The following is a 23240-nucleotide window of genomic DNA, read 5'->3' as shown; positions in this document are numbered from 1 at the left end:
AAATAATTACCACATTGATAACATTGTTTTTGTATTTTCAGGGAACACTGGAAATGCATTCCATATTGAACCAGTTCTGGGTATCATCACTGTTGCACATGACCTGGACTTGTCCAGCATAGGCCATTATGTTCTGACTGTCAGAGTCACTGACAATGGCTCCCCACCGCTGTCTACCACCACTATAGTGCGCATTGCGGTCACCCTCTCTGACAATGCCGGCCCAAAGTTCCCTCAGCCTGAATACCAGGCTGAAATCACAGAGAATGCTGTGGTTGGGACCTCGGTCACCATAATCAGTGCAGTCAGCCAGTCCACCCTCACTTATGACATTAAGCAGGGCAATACAGATCGTGTTTTTCAGATAAATCAGTACAGTGGAGTGATTTGTACTCAAAAGCATTTAGACTACGAGACTACTGCATCATACACCTTGATTGTCCAGGCTACCAACATGGCTGGCATGGCCTCCAATGCTACTCTGTTAATCCAGTTAGTAGATGAGAATGATAACCCACCAGTTTTCCAGCAACTTCACTATCATGGCAGCATCAGCGAGGCAGCACCAGTCAACAGCGTGGTCTTAAACTCAGATGACTCACCACTCGTAATCAAGGCCACTGATGCTGACCGCAACCAAAATGCTCTGTTGGTCTACCAAATTGTTGAAGACACTGCAAAAATGTTCTTCACAGTGGACTCAGGAACTGGATCCATCAGAACCATTACTAATCTAGACCATGAGACATTTGCCACCTTCCAGTTCCATGTTCATGTGAGGGACAGTGGCAGGCCACAGATGACGGCAGATAGTCCAACAGAAGTCACAATACAAGTGATTGACACAAATGATTCACCACCTCGCTTCACCCAGAATGCCTATGAAACAGTTCTGCTACTCCCCACCTATGTAGGAGTAGAAGCTTTGCAGGTTTCAGCCATAGACCCTGACAAAGATGTCCCTACAGAGCTTACCTACTCTCTGACTGATGGAGTACTGGAGCACTTTGCCATCAAACCTTCCAGTGGAGTCATCACAGTCAAACACAACAACTTCTCCAAAGAACGATTCCGCTTCAGTGTTAAAGTTTCAGATGGAAAGTTTTCGAGCACAGCTTTGGTGACTATTCTTGTTCGAGAAGCTCTGGACTCCGGTCTAAGCTTCACACAAACTCTTTACTCTTCATCTATTCAAGAGAATGTATTAAATATTACCAAAGTGGCTGTGGTCAATGCTGTGGGAAACCGTCTCAATGAACCATTGAAATACACCTTGTTGAATGCTGGCACAAGCTTCAGAATCCGTCCAACTTCCGGTGTGATCCAAACCACAGGTATACCCTTTGACCGTGAAGAGCGCGAGTTCTATGAACTGGTTGTCGAGGCGAAAAGGGAACACGATCGTCTGCATGTGGCCAGAGTTATGGTTAGAGTCCAAGTTGAGGACATAAATGATAACACCCCTGTGTTTGTTGGACTTCCTTATTATGCAGCTGTGCAAGTAGAAGCTGAGCCAGGATCACCCATTTTCAGGGTCATGGCAGTAGATAGTGACAAAGGGATAAATGGAGAGGTTTCTTACTATCTCAAGGATGACCATGGTCACTTTGAGATCAACCGGCAGTCAGGTGGTCTCAGCCTCAAGAGGGCTTTTGAGTCTGACTTGTCCAATGTGGAATACCAGATGGTGATTTATGCCAGAGATGGTGGCTATCCACCTCTTTCATCTACTATAGAGTTCCCCATCACAGTAGTCAACAAAGCCATGCCTGTCTTTGACAAACCATTTTATTCTGTTTCTGTGAATGAAGATGTGGCTGTGCACACACCTATCCTCGGCATCAATGCCACTAGTCCTGAAGGTCAAAACATAATCTACACTATAGTTGATGGAGACCCATCTCTTCAGTTTGACATTGGATTTGATACTGGAGTCATAAGTGTCATCCACTCTTTGGACTACGAAGCAGCATCATCTTACCACCTGACCATCAGAGCCACAGACTATCTAACTGGTGCCCGTGCTGAGGTAGATGTAGATGTGGTTGTCCAGGATGTAAATGATAACCAGCCTATATTCCAGAAAATGTCCTACAGGGTTGTTTTGTCTGAAACAGCCATGATTGGAACTCCAGCACTTCAAGTTATTGCCACTGACAAAGACTCTGAGAAGAACAACGTTGTCCGCTACCAGATCTTCTCAGATGTGCATAACAGCACAGAATACTTTCACATTGACAGCAGCAGTGGATTAATCCTGACAGCACGTATGCTAGACCATGAACTTGTCCAGAAGTATAACTTCATCGTCAGGGCCACTGATAATGGCTTCCCACCATTGAGTAGTGAAGTATCAGTCATAGTTGTGGTGAATGACATTAACGACAATCCACCAGTTTTTAATCAGCTACTCTATGAGGCATATGTGAATGAATTAGCACCTAGGGGTCACTTCGTAACCTGTGTCCAGGCCTCAGATGCTGACAGTTCAGATTTTGACAATTTGGAATACAGCATTTTGTCAGGAAATGAAAGAATGAACTTTGTGATGGACAAAACAACAGGAATCATCACATTGTCCAGCCACCGTAAGCAAAGAATGGAGCCTGCCTACAGCCTTAATGTTTCAGTGTCTGATACAGTGTTTACCAGCACTGCACAGGTTCATGTTAAAGTGTTGGGGGCCAACCTGTATAGTCCAGTGTTTGCACAGAATATGTATGAAGCAGAGTTCAGAGAGAATTCTGCTGTGGGAACCAAAGTAATACAAGTAAGTGCTATTGAAATTCATTAAAATAATGTTTTGCTCCCTTAAATAATTTCTCAGAAGAAAAATTGTTAATATAATACTGGAATTATAAAATACACATCTGTATTGACCAATTTGTTTTTTTAATTCCAGGTAAAGGCTACAGATGCAGATCCTGGAGTGTTCGGTCACATCACGTATTCCTTTGTTAATGATGTGGGCAAGGACCAATTTAGCATTGATGCAAATGGTCAGATCACCACTGTAGAAAAGCTTGATCGTGAGGACCCAGCCAATAAGGACATTGTTCTGACAGTGGCAGCCCAGGACTCAGGTGGACGTGTCTCTTACTGTACAGTACAAGTTACTCTGTTGGATGATAATGATAATGTACCTTGCTTCCATGCCATAGAGTACCGAGCTTCAGTCAAATCTGATGTGGCTAAAGGTTTTTTGGTGACACAGATTCAGGCTTATGATCCTGATGATGGCATTAATGCCAAAGTGACATATTCACTGTACAGTGAGGCACATGTTCCTGTGGTAGACATTTTGGAGATAGACCCAGACAACGGTTGGATGGTGACTAAAGGCAGCTTCAGCCACTTGAGGAACTCTGTATTATCCTTTTTTGTTAAGGCTATGGATGGAGGAAGTCCAGTCCGGCACTCTTTAGTGTCTGTCTACATCCATGTTCTTTCTCCAGATGCCTTCATTCCTTCCTTCAGCCAACATCAATACTTATTTAGCATGCCAGAGGACACCCCCATAGGTTCAGCCATAGGGACGGTGCGCCTTAGCACTTCTCCTGAATATGCCTCGGTGTCTGCTTCCTTTGCCCTGGTTAATGGAGAGACTGGAGAAAACAACCAAGATGGGGTGTTTGTGGTGGAAAAGGATACAGGTGTGATCAAGCTTGATAAGTCCTTGGACCATGAGGTGGTAAAAGGATACCACTTCAAAGTCACTGCCACTATACAACAGGCTAAACTGGATTATGTGACTTCTGTTGATGTTGAAGTCAAAGTATTGGATCTGAATGACAACAAACCAGCGTTTGAGGCCAATTCCTATGAGGCCACAGTTATGGAGGGAACGTCAGTTGGAACCAGAATCATTCAAGTCCAAGCTCTAGACCCAGACTCAGGGGGGAATGGCCAGGTAACATACAGTCTTGGGACATTAATCCAGTCAGAAGCGGATTCAGACACGTTGATTGGAACCTTTAGCATGGACAGCAACACAGGCTGGATCTCTACACGCAAATACCTGGACCATGAGACCAATCCATCCTACACATTCACAGTGGTGGCCTCAGACTTTGGGGAGAGTCTGTCGCTTTCCAGTACCACCACTGTGACCGTAGTGGTGTCAGACATCAATGACAACCCGCCCAGGTTCCTGGAACAACACTATTTTGGTTCAGTTCAGGAGAGCGACCCGCCAGGCGAGGTGGTGGCTGTGCTGAACACCAGAGATGATGACAGCTCTGCCGTTAATCGTCAAGTCAGCTACCACATCACTGGTGAGTACCACTGTAAATGTCTGCTAGTGAATTGCTACCGTATAGGCAGAAATGAATGCTGATATTGGATAATTCTACAAATCCCTGGATTTTGTCCAATTATTATTGTATTACATTCAATGCCATGTTATTCTATTTTTTGCTTTCCAAAATATCTGTGCATGATCACTTTAGTTAAGTTAAAATTAGGGAAAGATTGTTTTTAATGGCAAGTAAACTATAGTTAATGGATGGTTAAGGGTGGGCAACTAAAACAGTTGGTTAAGATTAGGGAAAGATCGTAAAAGGTAAATGTTAATTTCTGATCTTGACCTCCACACCCTTAAATGTGACATATTATGCTAATTTTCAGGTTCATACTTGTATATTGGGTTTCTACTAGGACATGTTTACATGCTTTAATTTTCTAAAAACACATTGTTTCTCATACTGTCTGTCCGTCTGAGTATACCTGCTACCCTCTGTTTGAAATGCTTGCATTCATAATTTGGACAATGGTCAGAGAACTGACTTTGCTGATTTGCTACCTGGCAAAAAGTAATAATGACTTTTGGACTTCCCAGGAGACTAAGACAGAGGACTACCATGCCAACAGTAGATAGAGAGCTAATTACGGATTTTTAATAGAAAGGAAATCCTGCCCCTAATGGCATTGTAATGAGTATCAGCCAGACAGCTAGAGTGAATGACAGACATGTGAGTGTTGTGACCTTATAGCTGACAGCTAAAGAGGAAGGAGGCAAGTGGGAATGAGCTGCTGCTACAGTGCAGGAAAAGAAAGACTAAAAGATAGCGATATAGATATAGACAACATAAATGTCTGCGAAACCAAGCAAATGAACTGTCGAGCATACTGATAAATGTGACCTTTCTCACTTCAAAGACAGAAGCACTCTATGGTACTTCACATCAAAGTGCCAAAGCAAATCACAACAGAACATAATCATTCATTCTGCTGTGACAAAAGATTGTCTCGGTTAAATTTAAAGCGATACTGATGTTGCCTGACAGAAGGGAAGATATTAGATGTTTTTAAAGAATTTTTACTTTACATTTAATTATTATCTTCGTTATCTGGGGGTGTGCACAATTTCTTCATATATTATTTTATTAACCCACTAGTCATGTCCAGTCGTTTAGCTCCAATGCTCTGATATTGTTTTTGGCGTTGCCCATGGTGACACAGATAAGATTGTTTTCAGGAAGTACTTCTTTGAGACTTTTGGCCATCAGCTCTCTGGTGTGGTCCTCTGGGAAATATGACTACATAATGACTAATGACTAAAGATCCCTAAACCTCTTCTCTACGGTGTAAATGGAGAACATGTCTTTGCAGAAGTACCTCGTGATGGCAGACCAGATTTCCTGTTGCCTGGAATATTTATCTTAATTTTTTATATAATTCTATATTAAGGAGTGCAAATATCTCATTTAATGTCTGAGGCTGTGGTTTGCCATGACTCAACTTCACTGTTATTCTTCATCTTCTGGCTGTCCCTATACTGGCTCTCGTTGGATTTTCCCAGGTGGTAGGTTGTTGTGTTTGAGCCTGTAGTGGGCACCAGCGTGTGGCAAACTTTGCAGAGGATGGTTTTCTGGTCCGTGTCTGACTTTTTGTAGCCAAACCACATAAAAACGACAGAGGTAACTCCAAATTTAGCTACAAGATCTTCTTGTTTTTTGTTTCAGCAGCTCTATGGTTCACTCCAGCTTCACTCCCACTTGAAAGGCTCAGAATGTTAAGTGGCATCCAGAGGTTTTTTGACATTACAATAGAAAGAATATAGAAAATTCATAAGACAGACATTTCTATAATGTTTTTAAAATATATACCATTACAGCGCAAAGGCCTATTGCCAGCGTAACTAACACCACAGACCAATTCATATTGCAATCACAAGAGTGCATTTAATTTATTTGTCATGAGAGAAATGTTAGTATTCCATTACTTAACTGCTCTAGAGTACTTGAATGAAAGGATATTGAAGCCTTATATTCACTTCATTTATTTAACATATTTCTTTTAGTATTATTAGTTCTTATTTATATTACCATTTGTTTATATTAGATATCCCACAGGATATTTGAAATATGCCGCACTTAATCTGTTAAACTTTATGTTTTTTATGTGCAAAAGCTACAGTAATAGCGGATTTGAAAAATCCACAGAATCCTTTTTGAGACAGCTTATCCAGGAGAGAACTGGTAAACTCTGCAAGGCTCTTTCAGTCCAATCCACTTGCCAAGTCACGTTTGTGACTAATTCTTTATTTCTATTGTGGATTCATATTAATTAAAATTCACATGTATGTACATACGTTTTGATTTTCAAACTAGTTTTGAATTTGACTGTCAGTTGATGTTCCTTTGTAATTGCCACTGTTATGTAATGGTGATGTACAGCCAATCACACAATCACAAAGAGGGAGGTCACATTCAAATATAGAGACTTTTCTGTGGTCAACAACATCAGATGGCAACATGCAAAACATTCATCTCAGAAACCAAGCCACACCTGATAAGTTAGATTGTTAAAGTTTTCAAGTTTATATAAAAGTAATAAATTACTATAGTAACTGTAACTCATTTACATTTTTTAAATGGAAATAACTGTTGTGAGGGATGCATAATGGCTTGTTTAGGACTTGGACTTGTTGGTCTTCATTAGGGACTCAGGACTTAAAGGTGCCGTAGGTACGATTGCGAAGATCCTGGACTTAGCCAAAATATTTGAACATCGACAACTTCTCAGTCCCTCCCCCCTTTCCGCTAAAGCCCAAAACGGTCTCCTAAGCCCCTCCCCCCACAAGGGAGAATGAATATGTGTGCATGAGCAGTGATTGACACACAGTTAGACACCCCCCCTGGCCCTGATTGGTGTAAATGAACAGGGAGCTGTGGATTTTTGCAAATCACACTAGAGGCTGTAGGTGGTGCCAGAGGAGCCGTATTTCTTTTATAATTACCTGCTTCATGTAGTTCTACTCGAATATAGGGTCAGTTTCAGCAAATATGACAGAAAGATAGTTTTATAAGGCTTACCTACTGCACCTTTAATAGCAAAGACTTGAGGCTTCACTTTGTCCCACCTCTGCAAATAAATGGAGTACTTGTTATTTTAACACTTTACTGTAAATTCCAATTTAGATTGTGCAAACTAAAGGTAAAGGTACTTTATTGTCACATACACATAGCGAAATTCATTCTCTGCATTTAACCCATCCCTCAAGGGAGCAGTGGGTAGCCAATCACAGCGCCTGGGGACCAACTCAAGATCTGAGCCAGTGCCTTGATCAAGGGCACTGACTGGAGAACCTAGTACATGTTTTTGATGGTGGGGGAAACCAGAACACCCAGAGGAAACCCACGCAAACATGGGGAGAACATACAAACTCCACACAGAAAAGCCCAGAACGACCTGGATTTGAACCTAGAACCTTCTTGCTGTGAAGACACAGTGCTAACTATTGGGCCACCATGCTACCAACTACAGACCCCTATTATGATAAAGCCATGCACTTCATGATCTGAGGAGTACTGGTCTTATTTAAGTGTTTGGTGTGACTTTCTGTCACACCAAAAGTATGCCTCTCTGAAGTTATGTATATGTAATATACAGTGCTCAGCAATTTCTGGGAAAATGAGTCCCAAACTCCATGTAAGCCTCCATGTCTAAAATGTTCTTCACTGATCCTGTCTCTCACGGCCCCGTCTCTCTAGGTGGGAATTATCGTGGTGTGTTTGCACTGGGTCTGGTTCAGGGTGAATGGAAGATGTATGTGAAGTGGCCGCTGGACAGGGAGGAACGCAACCTCTACATCATCAATGTCACTGCCAGCGATGGACTCTTTGTTTCCCAGGCAACAGTGGAGGTGACAGTGATAGACACCAATGACAACAGCCCCATCTGTGACCAGGTAAGGAAGGAAACTGCTTGTTGCGCTTTTTAAATGACGCAACCACAGTGACTCTTAAAGTCATTTAATTTCATGTGTAATTTCATTTATTTTCTGTGTGTGTGTGTTCATGTGTTTCTGCAGGCTGTGTACACTGCCTCGGTTCCAGAGAACGTTCCAGTCAACAGTCTGCTGCTGAGGGTTGGAGCTTCAGATGCAGATGTGGGCGTCAATGCCTGGATCCAGTACTCCTTACACGGTCCTGGATCCCAGGACTTCAGCATGGACCCAGACACTGGTATGATTGCAATGTGGCTTTGAAAACACACCCATACATTTCTCTTGGAACAACACTTACCACAATACATAACCTTTTTTCAGCTTTCATAAATTGTCAGTCGAATCAATCCAGTACAGTGTAGTGTATATGGGTGGTTAATGTTAATTAACATTAATGAATACTTTATTTATCATAAATGCCTGCACTCTAAGTTGGTTATCAGCAAAAGTTGATTAATATTTTAAAAGAAGAATACATTTGGGGCACCACTCAATAAAGGGATACTGATAAACCATACAAACCTGGAGGTCTGCTACAAGAGTGAGTTTGTAACTCTGTTTACAGTGGCTTAAGTCTTCAGACACATACATTTCACATAATCAGGTTCTTTATAAATGAAAAATGTATTTATGTACTAAGAAAACACACACTACTAAATAGGAATAAGTGGAAATAATAGAATGGGATTAAGGGAAACAGAATCAACACAATAATGGCAAACAATGAATGAAGCAACCTTAATATGCATAATCAGACAAATCGGCAGCAGCTTTAACTCTAAGAGAGAGTAACACCTACGAAGGCCCTATTCACCCTACCTTCCCTGCACAACCCAGAGCATCAATCCAGTTTACAGGCAAACAGAGTTTGACCTACTTGGATAGATGAATGGATGGATAGATGACGACACTTGGAACTCAGTTTCCTCAGCTGGTTTTTTCCCTCGCAGTGTCTTGAGTTTGCTAATCCCTCCCATCACATTTGTGAGGGGGGCGGGGGGGTTGGGGGGGGGCAGTGTCTTGAGTTTGCTAATCCCTCCCATCACATTTATTGACCCTCAATTTAATCTGAACTAAACTTTCTCTTTTTGATATTAAATATTCTAGTCTCACTAATCTAAATCACCCATGATGGAAATCTAGAGAAATGTAGCTGCAAGTAGAATACAAACATTATAACATTATTATTCAGCATGTTCAGCAACAACATCATACAAATATTGTAACATCAAACTGATTTAAAAGCATTACCTTATAGGGCTGAGGTTACCTAACAAAACATCAAGGCATTCCTATTTCTGTACATATAGCTTACAGTATATATATGAGTATGAGCATCTGTGTATACAGAAAATAAATGATTACACTTTGATGAAATCAAATGTTTGCTTGGGTGCTTGGTAAACGTTCCACACTCCTTCTCCTCTCCTGAGGAGCAGAGGGGGTTTAAGATGCCAAGGGTTGAAGCACCCTCTGTTTACAGCAGGGTTGCTGTGAGACAAAGATTTCCTGTTGTTTGTGTGCTTTTGACCAGGTACTAGAAATGTAAACACCAGTGTCCTAGATTCATATCTCCAGTCCTCTGATGCAGTCTTTACTCTTCTGAAATGTAAAATCAATTAGAAGGTCTCATGGCGTTGGGTGTTAAATAGGTTGCAAATCCTGTAATCCTGGAGTCTTCAACAAAATTGCTAAATTCTGGATGAGTTTAGGAATTCACCAAAAGGCCATTTACGCTACAATGGAGTGAAATACAGCAGTGAAATGGGGCAAGGTCACCAGCCATCACATTGCTTAAACAATTGGACACACATTTATTCCTTTGGATACTTTAGAACCAGTTTGACACACTGTCATTGCACTGTATGGCTCCATCTCTTAATGTTTTTTCCAACCTCTCCAGGTGAGATCAAGTCATCTATGACTCTGGACCATGAGATGACACCCTACTACCGACTCGTATCCCAGGCAACTGATGGTGGTGGGCGATGGTGCCGTGCTGAGGTGCAACTGGCAGTTACTGATGTGAATGACAACCCTCCCATCTTCACCCTGTCACAGTACACGGCCAGCGTCTACGAAGACACCGCTACCAAAGCCCTGCTCACCCGCATCCAGGCCATAGACCCTGATGAAGGTGAGACTGCTACTAATACTGGTGGTACCACTGCTGCTAGTAGTGCTTCAAATGCTGCTATACTCTGTTTATCCATATATAACATTCAAGGTGCATTAATTTAGAAGAACAGACACAATTCAAAAGTAGTTTAAATGGAGGCAGATCAGCCTGTTCTAATGAACCATTCGTTCAAAAAACAAAAAAAAGTTAAGCACTGTAATTGGTAAGCATGCCACGTTTTTTGTTGTTGTTATATTCACTACATTAACAGCCGCTGTATAAGAACGTGGCTGGCTGCGTAGGGAGGAGGTTGGGGGGGGCTCTCAGGACCAGGGGCGATTCTAGGTTCTGACCTTTGGGGGTGCTCAGCCTCTAATGAAAAGTTGATAGCAGTTAAGCTAGGGGGGTTCGGGGATTCGAAGATATTTTTTTTTAAACCCTTAAATCATGACTTCTGGTGAGTTTTGGGGAAAGAAATATACAGATTGAGACATGCAATTATGACAAACTATCAACAGATTCAAGGCATCTGCTGTGAAAAAAAGATCGAAACTACAAAGCATGATTATTGCAGCACCAATACCCAGGGGCATCAGACTGGGGGGGAAAAGGGGACTGAGTACCCAGGGCCCTCATGTGAGGGCTTCAAAAAGATGCTAGAATTAATAGCTGTGGATGCGGGGAGGGGCCCATAGAAAATGGCTTTCTACAGGACCCAGAATTTTGATCTACGCCCCTGCGCATACCTTGAACTGGTAAAATAATCCTTAACATATTTTTAGACAGGATTATTCATGTTAATTTTCAACTTTTTCATTTACACAATTGATATAAACTGATATGGTTATACAGCTAAATGATGAATAATCTAATAATGCCTCTGAACTAGATGGGGAAAATCCAACATCTCTTTTTCTTAAGAGCCTAGTCCTCCATGAAATGCATATGTAAATATAATGTGAATTTTGTAATCAACTAGAAAATAATCTTCAAATAAAAGAGAAAACAAAACACAGTAGTCCTACTATATATATGTCTTATAGGCTACCTAGCTATTTTCTCACCTTGTTCATCTTGCTCTCTCTGCCCTTCACCCTCTCTATTCTCCTCACTCCTTTGTGCTGTCAACCAGAAGGCAAATGTAATCAACTAATCAACAGAGAATGCATGTGTAGGCTACCAAAGGTTATAAATTCACCTATTTATAACATATGTGAATATGGGGTTGCTGTTCAGTGCAGTGGGATAATGTTAAAGGCTTATCTTATACTTTCTCACCTGAATCTGGCTGTTTTCTTTAAAAAAAGAAATGTATATCCATCTATGGGGAAACTGTGAGTCAGGAATTGTTGTTGCAGTGTTTCAGTTCTGATATAAATGAGTCTGATGATCCGTCAGGTCGAATTATTTATTTTTCATTGGCATTGAGAGTTAAAAATAAGAAAGTATCTAGTAGTGAGGCAGCATATGCTATTTTTAGCGGTGCTCAAGCCGTTACGGCAGGCTATTAATAGCTCACTTTAAAAACTCGTTGTAGGCTAGCTACTCCTAAGCTACACATGCCTACAGTTAGCAATTTTGTCTAACGTTGCACAACAAAATTGGACTCCGTGGAGAATAAGCTAGGCTAATTCAGATATAATTGCCATCATTGTTATCAGGGATCACAGATTGGTTCCACAAATACTACACCTGTAGCCTACTTAACATGTTCATTCGATTAGATTTAATTTTCACTCCATTAGCCATACCTTTTCAGTGGTTGAAAGTAGCCATACTCTTGACGACCGAATTCCCCAAAGTTATCTGCGCAGACTGAACAGTAGGCTGAGGCACCCTCGTTCAGGGTATCGCAGATAGGCTGTTGACTTTAGGCTACAACTGAGCTGAGCCTGTTGTCATTTATCCTATTCCATCGTTAAATTCAGGTTTGCAAAAGTAATAAGGTTTGAGCACTATTTCACAACTAACGATTTCACAGAATCACAATGATAAGGACTTTATTTTCAGGGGCGCTGAGATGATTTTTAGGGGTGTTTCAGCACCCCTAAAAATAGCCTAGCGCCGCCTACGCTCAGGACTTACTCTGTGTATTCGTAGTCTGGACTCGTTTAAATGTACAAATGGGCACAACGGAGCACACTTACTCTCTGAAGACATTCATGGTGTCACACGAGGTTGTTCACATGATAAGTGACAGAAGTAGTTTTTTGACAAAGGAAAAAAAGAGCTTAACAGAGAAGTGCCTATACTTTCACACCTCCACACACCTGGTTAATCACTACACAATTGTGCGGGATTGTCAGATTGTCAGAAGCAGCAATCCTTGAAAGACACAGTTAGATGATTTGGCAAGCACTTTGTTTCAGGCACATGGTTCAACCTCTATTGTGTAGCTGACACTCCTCTTGTGGCTTTGCAGCAGGTCTGGGCCGTATGGTGGTCTACTCCCTGGCCGACTCTGCAGGAGGTTCCTTCTCTATTGATAGGACCTCAGGCATTGTGGTCCTGGAGCGCATTCTGGACCGCGAGGTCCAGTCGGCGTATCAGATAACTGTCCATGCATCTGACCAGGGTTCACCGCTGCCCCTCTCTTCATTGGTCAACGTTACTATAACTGTGCTGGACATCAACGACAACCCACCTGTGTTTGAGCGCCGTGATCAGCTAGCTACAGTGCCGGAGAATGTGGGAGTGGGCACTGAGGTTCTGAGAGTGTATGCTGCCAGCAAGGACATTGGGACCAACGCTGAGATCACTTACAGTATCCGCTCAGGCAACGAGCACGGGAAGTTCCACATCCACCCGCTGACTGGTGAGTGTGCTAGCCACATCCTTGCACGAGCCGTGGTGTTGGTTAGTACAGAAGTATAGTGTGTGTGTGTGTGTGTGTGTGTGTGTGTGTGTGTGTGTGTGTAGTCGTATGATCCCCCCTGTTTACAAGATGTCTCTCAATGTAAAGCACTTGGAGTTTGATGAAAATCTATATACAGTAAATAAAATGGCCACTTCACCACAACTTTTATATGTTCAGTGAACGACCAATTGAGGAGGGAAGATGTTGAGAAAAGCTATTTGCAGCCAACCAATTCCACAACGTGCTGCTTTACCACAGCCATTGTTACTGTCACATACATAATGTTTTGTCTTCTCAGCAATAAAATATGTTTATTTCTCACTCAATTACATTCCATATATATGTATCTCCACAGCCTTAATGGGCAAAAGAAAGCTGGAGGTCGGCAGCATCATGTACACATTGACTACGTTTACAAGCTGTCAATTTTCGGGTTATGGTCGGGTTAAGGTCACTATTCGGGTTTCTGAAACATTCGGAATAACCCGTTTACATGCGTGAGCAGAGAGAGTTACTCCTGTATACATGGCATTTGTAATCAAATGGCAATATCCCGACGTAAACGGCGACGCACGGTTAGCGTCTGGACGTAGCCTACGGACAACCTTAAGACGCAATAACTTTTCGGTCACCTTCTTATAAATCTCACTATCTCGGTACTTTCTGCCGTCAACAAAAGACATTATATTCATAGTTTTCACCACACTAATAAAGAAATTGGTTTCCTCCTCGCTCCAAAAGTGTGGTGCTGTGCTGCGTCTCGCCATGTTTACCTCTACTTCTTGTTTACTTCCGGTATACTGCGCTCAGGTTTTCTGCATTGACATATATATAACTATATTATTACCAGCCTTTGGGCCACGCCTCCTCATTTACATTGACATGTGTCAAGTCCAAATGAAAAGGCAATGTTAAATGGAAATTCAAAAGCCAAATATTAAATGAAAATTAAAAGCCAATGTTAAATTGAAATTCAAAAGCCAAATATTAAATGAAAATTAAAAGCCAATGATAAATTGAAATTCAAAAGCCAAATATTAAATTCAAAAGCCAAAGGTCTAATGAAAAAAATAATAATATTTTTAATTTCATCTCGCTTTGTTTTCTCTTTGGACTTTCAATTTGAATTATGAATAAATATTTCCTCCATAGTGTATGCCTGTAGACAGGTGAGTGGGTATGAATACGTATTTACTTTTAGGTTTTATTGTAGCCTATTTACAGTAACGAGCTTAGCAGTATCTTTCCCAGTCAGGTGCATGTGCTGCTAACACATCGCTGTTCAAAATGCCATCTATCTTCCAAAATGTAACGCTTGTATCCAAACGAATTGTGCTTGAAGCTGCAGGCCATCCAATTATAACGACCTCATCCACATTGTCGAAATTATTTAGATATTGAGCCATTACATAAAAAATATTTTAGATAACAGGAGCCTATGATTTACTGTAGCCATCCTAACAACACACTACCTGAACGCCTTTTTCTAGTCTCCCGTTTCACTCTCCACAACGCTGTCTTCGGGCAAAAAGTTATGTCGTGAGATCGATAACAGTTAGCTAGCTAGCCTGTTTATGTTTCTTGTAATGTTAGCCATAGTTATTTATTTCTTACCTTGATTTTGGTGTCTGCGTTTCAAAGCCATCTCCCGCGGTGACGTTTTGACAATAAACTACATCAACACAACAGTTGTGGAGTTAAACTGGACGGGCCCAATAACCTCTGAATAGTTCTACTTGTTGTTAAATTGCAATGTGAGGGGCAGCATTATGCGGGTGCATTATGTTGGCAGGATAATTTAAAAGGCAACCGCGATTTTGTTATTGTGCGTCTGCCCTATTTCTGATACCGTGGCGGAAGAAATTTTGCCATGGCGCACCGCCACAATAAAATCAACATAAAGGAAACACTGGAACCTCACAAAGGTCTGGTCCAAGAAAATTCCAGAACCGTTTGTAGAAGTCTGTGGAGAGACCATCAAACCCTGGCGCCCATCCTGTGGCCATCTGATTGACAGTAGCTGTCAGCTCCTCCAGAGTTAGCTCACAGTCCATAGTTTAAACTTCTGGGCTGAGCTGAGGAAGCCCCTTCAGGAGCTCATCACGACACTCCATGCTGCACTGCTGAGCCCTAAAGAGGTAGAAGCCTGTCGCATGGCTACTCATCTCATCTGGACTGGTGGTTACTCTGCCTCCTGGATGCTGAAGGCAGGTCATTTGCTTCCTCTGTGCTACTGATCTCTCCAGATTAAAAAAGAACCCTCCTCAATACTCCTGATGTTGGCTTCAGAAACAAGCAGAGAACAATATTAAGTGTGTGTGTGTGTGTGTGTGTGTGTGTGTGTGTGTGTGTGTGTGTGTGTGTGCGTGCATGTGTTTGTGTGTTCATGGTGATGAAGGAACAGTGCAGCAGTATGGCCCCCTGATGAGTTTTGGACAACAATGGCGCTGTATATATCAGGCTTTGGATAAACACAGACAATACTTGTTAGTAGGTCAATTCTTACTTGGTTTGGCTCTTTTAATGGGATTTGTCGACTGCAATAAAACTAGACCTTTTGCTCCTTCAACTAGCCACAAACAGCGAATGGATGTTTTTTTTCAATTGACGGAAGAACTTTAAAAATCTTTTCTCTCACACATGCTATTTTGATTTAAATTCTGCTCTTTACAATTATGAAATGCATATTTCTGTTGCCTCTCTCCTCACCTTGCTCAGGTGCCATTTTAGTTGCCCAGCCTCTGGACTATGAGACGTGCAGGGACTACTTCCTGACAGTGGAAGCTTGTGATGGCGGCACACCACCACTGAGTGCTATTACAACAGTGAACATAAACCTGACAGATGTCAATGACAACGCACCCATGTTTAGCCGTGATCTGTACACTGCTGTGGTGTCAGAGGATGCTACCACTGGAGAGTCTGTAGTCCAGGTAAGTTTCCCTGCATGCATGTTACTGGCCAGATGTTCATTAAATATGTTCTGATGGATGTTTACGGTCCAAAGAAAGGATGATTACTTAATATTTTTGTTAAACCCCTGACTTTTTCAGTAGCAACATGATATTGTGGGAAGACTTGAAAGGGAATATGTGTGTGTGTGAGAGAGAGAGAGAGAGAGAGCCTGATTCTTTTTTAGTAGATAGTGGTATACAGTGCAGAGAGTAAAATAATGGCTTTGTGTTGTGTGATGCTATCATAATCATGTTTATTTGATATAGCACCTCTTACAGACAAAGTCAAAAAGTGCTTTACATGATAAAAATTGTTGAATAAGGAAGGGCGTTTCACAATGTCGAAGCCACCACTTCAAAGGCTCAATCACCTTTTCTTTTTAGTCGAGCGTGAGGGACAAGCAGTAATCCTGTTCAGAAGACCTACTGGTAATATAAGGATGGAGCAGGTTAGAAATGTACACAGGAGCCTGACCTTGCAGCAGCCTGACCTTGCAGCAGCGTTTTGGACCAGTTGGGAACGGTCCAGGGACGACTTGGTGAGGCAGGTGAAAAGGGAGTTGCAATAGTCAATATATATATAAATCGTGAATGATCATCTCAAGCTCATATTGAGATACAACAGCTCTGAGTCTGGCAGTTTGTTATTTGAAAGAAACACATATGGGTTAATGATTTGATATGTTGATCAAAATACATATGATCAAATATAAAACCAAGATGTCTAAATTTACACTGTACAGCTGAAGAAACGGTCCCCAATTACCAAGCAACCTTGGAAGCAGTGCTATCTGGAGCAATAATACGTCTTACCTGCATTGAACTGTAAAATGTTTTTGTCAATCTAGTCCTTAATGGCAGGCAGACAATTGTGTCTCATCAGGCTTAACATTGACATACAACTGGATATCATTAATGTAACAGTGATAAGAGATACCTTTAAATTGGATAATTAAATGACATAGAGGAAGCATATACAATGCAAATAAAATAGGACCTAACACAGAACCCTGAGGCATCTCAAAGGAAAGGGCAGCAGTTTCAGATTCAAAGGGACCAAGTGTCACAGAAAAACTTCTATCTGAGAGATAGAAGGAGAACCAGTCCAGGGCACTCCTAGAGACACCCAGCCATTGCTTTTCAATCAAGATGTTGTGATCCATAGTATCGAAAGCTGTGCTAAGATCAGCATCACGAAAACAGGGCATTCACCTACACTAGAAGACATCATTAAGTCATTCGATACTCTGACAGCAGTGAGATGTTTAGTACCGACTTTCTCAACAATTTCTTTTTTTTAAATTAAAGGCATCTTAGATATAGGCTTGGTTTTTGGGAGTGGATGGATCCAGATTAGTTTTCTTCAGAAGTGGCTGTAGCGGCCCCTTGGATTTATTGATCAAGATGCAGAGTTTCAAACGGGTGTTGATTTATTTCTTCCTCTCAACGAGCACCATGCACCATAAGCACCATTAACACTGTGAAAAGTACAGAATAAAACAGAAGAAATACAAAATGCTTCTATGTAGTTCCACAAATAATTCGCACATAAATCATGTTCACATATTAATCATGTTTACACCCAATACAAATCATTTTAACATTTTAACAAATAACCAATATGAAATATGAGATGACATTTTTTAAGCTATTATGACAAATAAAATACCACATGCTTCCTTTAAATGAAATACAATATATTATAATTGTTCAAAGAATATATTGCCTTTATTTTGATGACATGTGCAATTAACCCATAAACAAATGAAGTAATGACATTCTCTTTTCCTTAAACAAAATCCCTTCTGATAATAATACACACTCCACACATTTTCCCTTCATACCTCATTCCACTCTCCAAGGGAGCTAATCAAAGAGTTTCCTCCATCAACTAGTATGCTCTCTAGCTCGACACACCCTCACAATTCGGAGCTCTTAGAAATAACAGGTACGAACAATACAAAAATAATAAAGTAAACTCTTTCTTTACAGGATTCAAATGGATGAACATGATAAATAACTAATGTGTTTACAAGTTTTTACCGTTCCTCCGACGATGCGTGAGCACCACATTGTGAAGAGAGAGTAGCAGGAAGTTTAGCATCGCAAAAACATCAGAAGAAGAAAACGGTGCTTTTCAAAATAAAAGCAGAACAGACCACGAGGTGGCACTGTAGAACTACAACGTCTTGTTAACACATAAATATAATATTGTGTAGGAGAATATTAATGCAATTTATCAGACATTTACAGTGGCTGAACACCTGCATGTTTACAATATGATAGGACACAACGAGATTGCAAAGAGCTATTGATAATAGAGACCAAACATACAGTAGACCAATAGGGCCCAGGACATTATAAGTAAGGAAGTTCTTATAATCTACAGGGCTCAAGGAAGGTTTCATACTGCTCACCAGGGGTCTCATTTATAAACATGGCGTACGCACAACACAGGGCCGAAAATGTGCTTACGCCACTTCCCACGCAAAGGTTGTGATTTATAAAAAACAAACTCTGACCCATGCGTAAGCACATTTTAGAGACAATACGAATTGGTGACGCAGAGGAGATGGCCCGACTGCATGGAATACATGATAGCATCAAATAGGTACCCTAGCATTAGATAATGGCAGAACACAGTGTAAATAACTAAATATCTAAATATACTAAGATTCAATTCAAATCAACATTCTGATTCAGGGCCGGTTCTAGCCCTTTGGTTGCCCTAGGCGAGATTGAGTTTTCCCCCCACTAGTCTTGCATTGCCAGATCTCCACAGCACTGTGTCAGCGATACAGTAGCAATGTATGTTCATTTGAGTTTCTAGCTTCCATGTAAGTTAGATGGCACTAACATCTGGTATAATCATAACTGGTCTGGCAACCCAGAGGCCAAGGTTTTGTTTCCAGATTTGTGTGCATGGTAACTTATGATGGGGGGGGGGTCTGGGGGTCCACCCCATGAAAATTTTGAGCATTAAATACTTAATTTCCTGCATTCTGGTGAATTTTTATGCACTTTTTTTGTTTACCTTTTTCTGAAACAATTTATACTGGAAACATCTTTATCTAAAAGGAAACATAGATTACAATCCAAATATAAAAACATAATGGAATATATTGCAGTAATGCTCTCAGGCATTCTGTATTGCTTTTAACTATTTATTCTCCTGTAGATTGACTTTTCTAAATATATCTGAGTAACACATGTAGCCTAGGCATCATTTACTCTTCCCACTTTTGCTTCTTTTGTTGAGGAAGTAACCTCCTTAAATGTGCATATTAAAATTATTCACCTGAATGATACATGAATTTATTTTAATGAATTAATAAACTCCTGGACTGTAATATTTCAGATGTGTTTGAGCAAGATTTCTGCTCATGTTCAAAACTTTGTGCACATTCAAAATATATCTCATCTGTGTTCTCTGAGGTTTGGAGGAGTCGTGATATTTTGAGAAAAATAAAGTGATAAAACAATAGACTATTACAAGAATAAAGTCAGTATATTTCAGAAAATAATCCACCTGCACCATAGTCTGATGTGCATTACGTGATTGCTCTGCTGAGACGGTAGATGTCAGACCTCCTGACAGACACAGAGCCCCGTTTGGGACGCTGGTCTCTGAATGAGACAGTTTAGGGAAGAGGCTGTACGCTGCTCTACATCGGAGGTAGAAACACAAAACTACGCAGAAATAGGGATCCATCTGCCGCAGCATGCCCACAGCAGAGCGCGTCCATAGTCCTGGATCCTCTGGCAAAAACTGGTCTGCACTGCTCTGCCTACTTTCCAGTTCCTCATCTCTTATTTCCACACTGTGCTCAGAGCTCCCTGCTGTCTTCACTCCCATCATCCTCAATCACATCTTCTCTATCATCTTTCTCTATGAAGGCTACATCTGATATTTACCTCTTATCCTAATTGTAACCTAATATAATAAAACACACTAACATGTTAGTGTTACTTAACACCTTTCAGTCAAAATGGCTAAACATGGTTTGCTTTAATTTTGATATAAGCTCACCTTGTCTCAAATCCAAAGAGGAGGCTGAGGGGTCTGTTGCTACACCACTCCCTGGTGGGACAGTTTCTGAAACTGAGGGCCATGTGTTCCACAATGTTAACATCTGCTTCTACTGACATATCTGACATAACTATAATGTTGACAATGATATGTATCTACCGATGAGCTACCAAGCTACCTATGACACTGATTAGCCTATTATTGCTAATTATAGACATTATAGCCTAAAATTAAACATGTTTTAAATGAGGCTATTACAATGGTGTGTTGTATGCAAACAGCATTGTTAGTGTTTATGTATTTAGTCTTTACCTCAGATTACATGTTTAACCAAATGATCAAGTGTATGTTCTGCTCTTTCAATGGTTGTCTCAGTCCGTTTTTAGCACTAACAGTCACGGAGATATTCACGCAGTTCAGCACCATGGATTTTGTTTTCTAGTTTGTTTCTTTGAAAAGAAGTCAGTTACCAATTGTTTCCCCTCCTTTTGTTTTCTTTCCTTCTCCTGTCTTTCCTTTCTTTTTTGGTAGCATGATTTGGCTTTCTTTGAGAAAAACATTTCTACAGCAGAAGTTTGCGCTCCACCAGACGCTCTCAACTGATCTAGCTAACGTAATGCGTGCAGGTGGACTAAACCATTTGGCACATTAGCAAGGGGAAGAGGGTGAGACCTTTTTGTATACAAAATGTAGTCAGTCAATCAACCAAGTTATTCAGCCAATACACTAACTTTACATTTCATCTGATATGCATTATGAAATGTTATTAGGAAATAAAAATATCCAGGTCAAATAAAATATATTCCAGACTTTTCAAGGGCCCTCTCTCCCCTTGGGCCCTGGTAATCAGTATTGGTTTTACCCCCGGTCCGATGCCCCTGGTGTCTGTGCCGCTGCTCGTCTCTATTTCTACAGAGAGAGTGGACACTAAGCGACGCACAGGTCTGCTTCAGAGCTCCGTGTGTTTGAGTCTGACCTGAGACTGGAAACGTTGCGTAATGAAAGGTTGACAAGTAAACGTGTGGCTGAGGGTGCGCCCTAGGATGATCATGTTTAATAAACACGTTTTATTTTGCTGGTCGTTCTAATTCTATTATTAATGGGAAGTAGACCTAAGGGCGACACAGCGCCCCCAACACATTTGACGCCCTAGGCAGTCGCCTTGGTCGCCTATAGCAATCGCCGGCCCTGTTCTGATTAGTAGATGGGTTGTGGGTGAAATCAAGAATAATAAATGAGGAAAATATAACTGTGAACAGAGCAGAGTTTAGTTTCTATATTATATCTGCTTTATTTTACGTTTCATGTTCGCTTAGGAGTTGTCTGCTCATGAAACCCAACATTTCCTGATTTGGCTGCTTCATAATAAAAGCATTTAAATAAAAAAATAACGGAGGACTTTTATTGTGAAAAATGTATAGGAAATGAAACAGCCGCTGCTTTGACCACTCAGCTTACTAAGCGCTGTGGAGATCTGGCAATGCGAGACTTAAGGTTGTTTTATACTTCTACGTCAACTCCCCGGCGTAGCTACAGCTTCGCTCCTACGGCGTTGTGACCCTTTCGGAGTTCTACGTCTGTGTTGCTTTGCATCGTAGTGCATCGCAGTGCATTTCACCGCCATAACGCTACGGGGTGATAAGTCTGAGGTTATTTGTGAGGTGTCTGCCAGAGTTTATATTATGTTAGCAAGCAAACTTTAGCACAACTGCCAAAGTACTGCTTGCGGGTGAAGTGCTAATTTCAAAACGTTAATGACATATAGACCCTTTACAAACGGATAACCCCGTCATTGTAACCAAATATGTCTGAGTTTATTTGCAAAGCTTATGTCAGTAAACTAGCATGTTGCTACTCCCCACAGTAGGCTGCTTGAAACATCCACTATCAACACACAGGACGAGTTGACCAATCACAGTCCTTGCAGTCTGCGTCGCCTCGACTCGAAGTTAAAGATTTTTGGAGGTACACGTCGATCTACGGCGGAGGGCTCGAAGAGGGGTTGGCGTTGACGCAGAGGGGTCTGCTGGGGTACGCCGTCGATTCGACCAGAAGCATAAAAACAGAAGGAATGTTTGTAGTAATATCCTACATATTGGTCAATTTGGCAAGGATCACTTTGTGACCGGCGCAGAGAAATGTGCCTGTATTTGGTTTAAACAGTCCGGCGCGCAATCGGGCACGAATCTACGCTACTCGCGGCGTTTCCGTGTGTGGTGTGTTTTTCGGTGTAAGAGGAGAACCTCAGCTGAAGAGCCACATATTCAAAAGAAGCAAAATTTCTATAACATTTCTGCTTAAATTAGTTACTTAGGAGGAGCTGACTCAACAAGAACAGATGCACTTCTATTTTTGTCTAGCCAAGTTTCAGTTAAAAACATTAAATCAAGATTGTGCTTAATAATAAAATCATTGATTAAAAAAGATTTTCCCTACCGAAGACCTGACTTTTAGTAAGGCTAGTGCTAGTGTGTTAAAAGCATTTTCTGCTTAATAATTTGGGACAGGCTGTGGCTGACGAGGAATGGATGCTAAATGTGTTGAGTGCTTCTTGTTAACGGATTCACCATTCTGTTTCTATTACCTATCACAACATAAATTGAGGAAGCTTTAAATACACAGTCATGAGTGCCACTAGGCGTGCAGCCTGGACCCGGCACATATCAGTTAGTTATAAAAGCCAGATTACCTAATTTATTGTTTAGGCTAATACGTCAAAACAGTAAATGTTACGCACAAGCGCGGCACACACGCACGGTCAATATCAAGAAATTTCCAATCAGGATGACATATCGTATAGGCTACTACTCTCACAGTCTCTCTCTCTCTCTCTCTCTCTCTCTCACACACACACACATGCACGCACAGTAGCCAATTTCCAGCATCAGAATGCAACCAGGCGTTAAATCAACCACACTTATCAATTTAATATTAAACCCAAAATAGTTTCAGACTCACCAATCGGTAGATCATTTGTACATAAAATCCATCCGCCGCTCTTTCCTTGTGAAGACGCTGATCACAGCGTTGAAAAACTCGTCTTATACAGT

At 41.2% G+C, this 23240-nt stretch overlaps 1 protein-coding gene across 8 annotated transcripts in view; it reads left to right on the top strand.

Annotated features, from left to right (window-relative positions):
• fat3a (FAT atypical cadherin 3a) overlaps window positions 1–23240 on the top strand; it is a 228673-nt gene that overhangs the window by 168178 nt on the left and 37255 nt on the right. For all 8 annotated transcript variants that reach the window (XM_039791128.1, XM_039791121.1, XM_039791097.1 and 5 more), the window contains 7 exons: window positions 42–2770; window positions 2903–4274; window positions 7995–8191; window positions 8315–8468; window positions 10134–10367; window positions 12772–13164; window positions 15925–16139. In XM_039791128.1, coding sequence (XP_039647062.1) covers window positions 42–2770; window positions 2903–4274; window positions 7995–8191; window positions 8315–8468; window positions 10134–10367; window positions 12772–13164; window positions 15925–16139 — 5294 coding nt within the window. The remainder of the gene's footprint in view (window positions 1–41; window positions 2771–2902; window positions 4275–7994; window positions 8192–8314; window positions 8469–10133; window positions 10368–12771; window positions 13165–15924; window positions 16140–23240) is intronic.

The sequence above is a fragment of the Perca fluviatilis genome, chromosome 2, assembly GCF_010015445.1.
Source record: "Perca fluviatilis chromosome 2, GENO_Pfluv_1.0, whole genome shotgun sequence".
Taxonomy (NCBI): Eukaryota; Metazoa; Chordata; class Actinopteri; order Perciformes; family Percidae; genus Perca; species Perca fluviatilis.
Note: the sequence above shows the minus strand (reverse complement) of the source record. Positions and strands in the feature narration are given on the sequence as shown.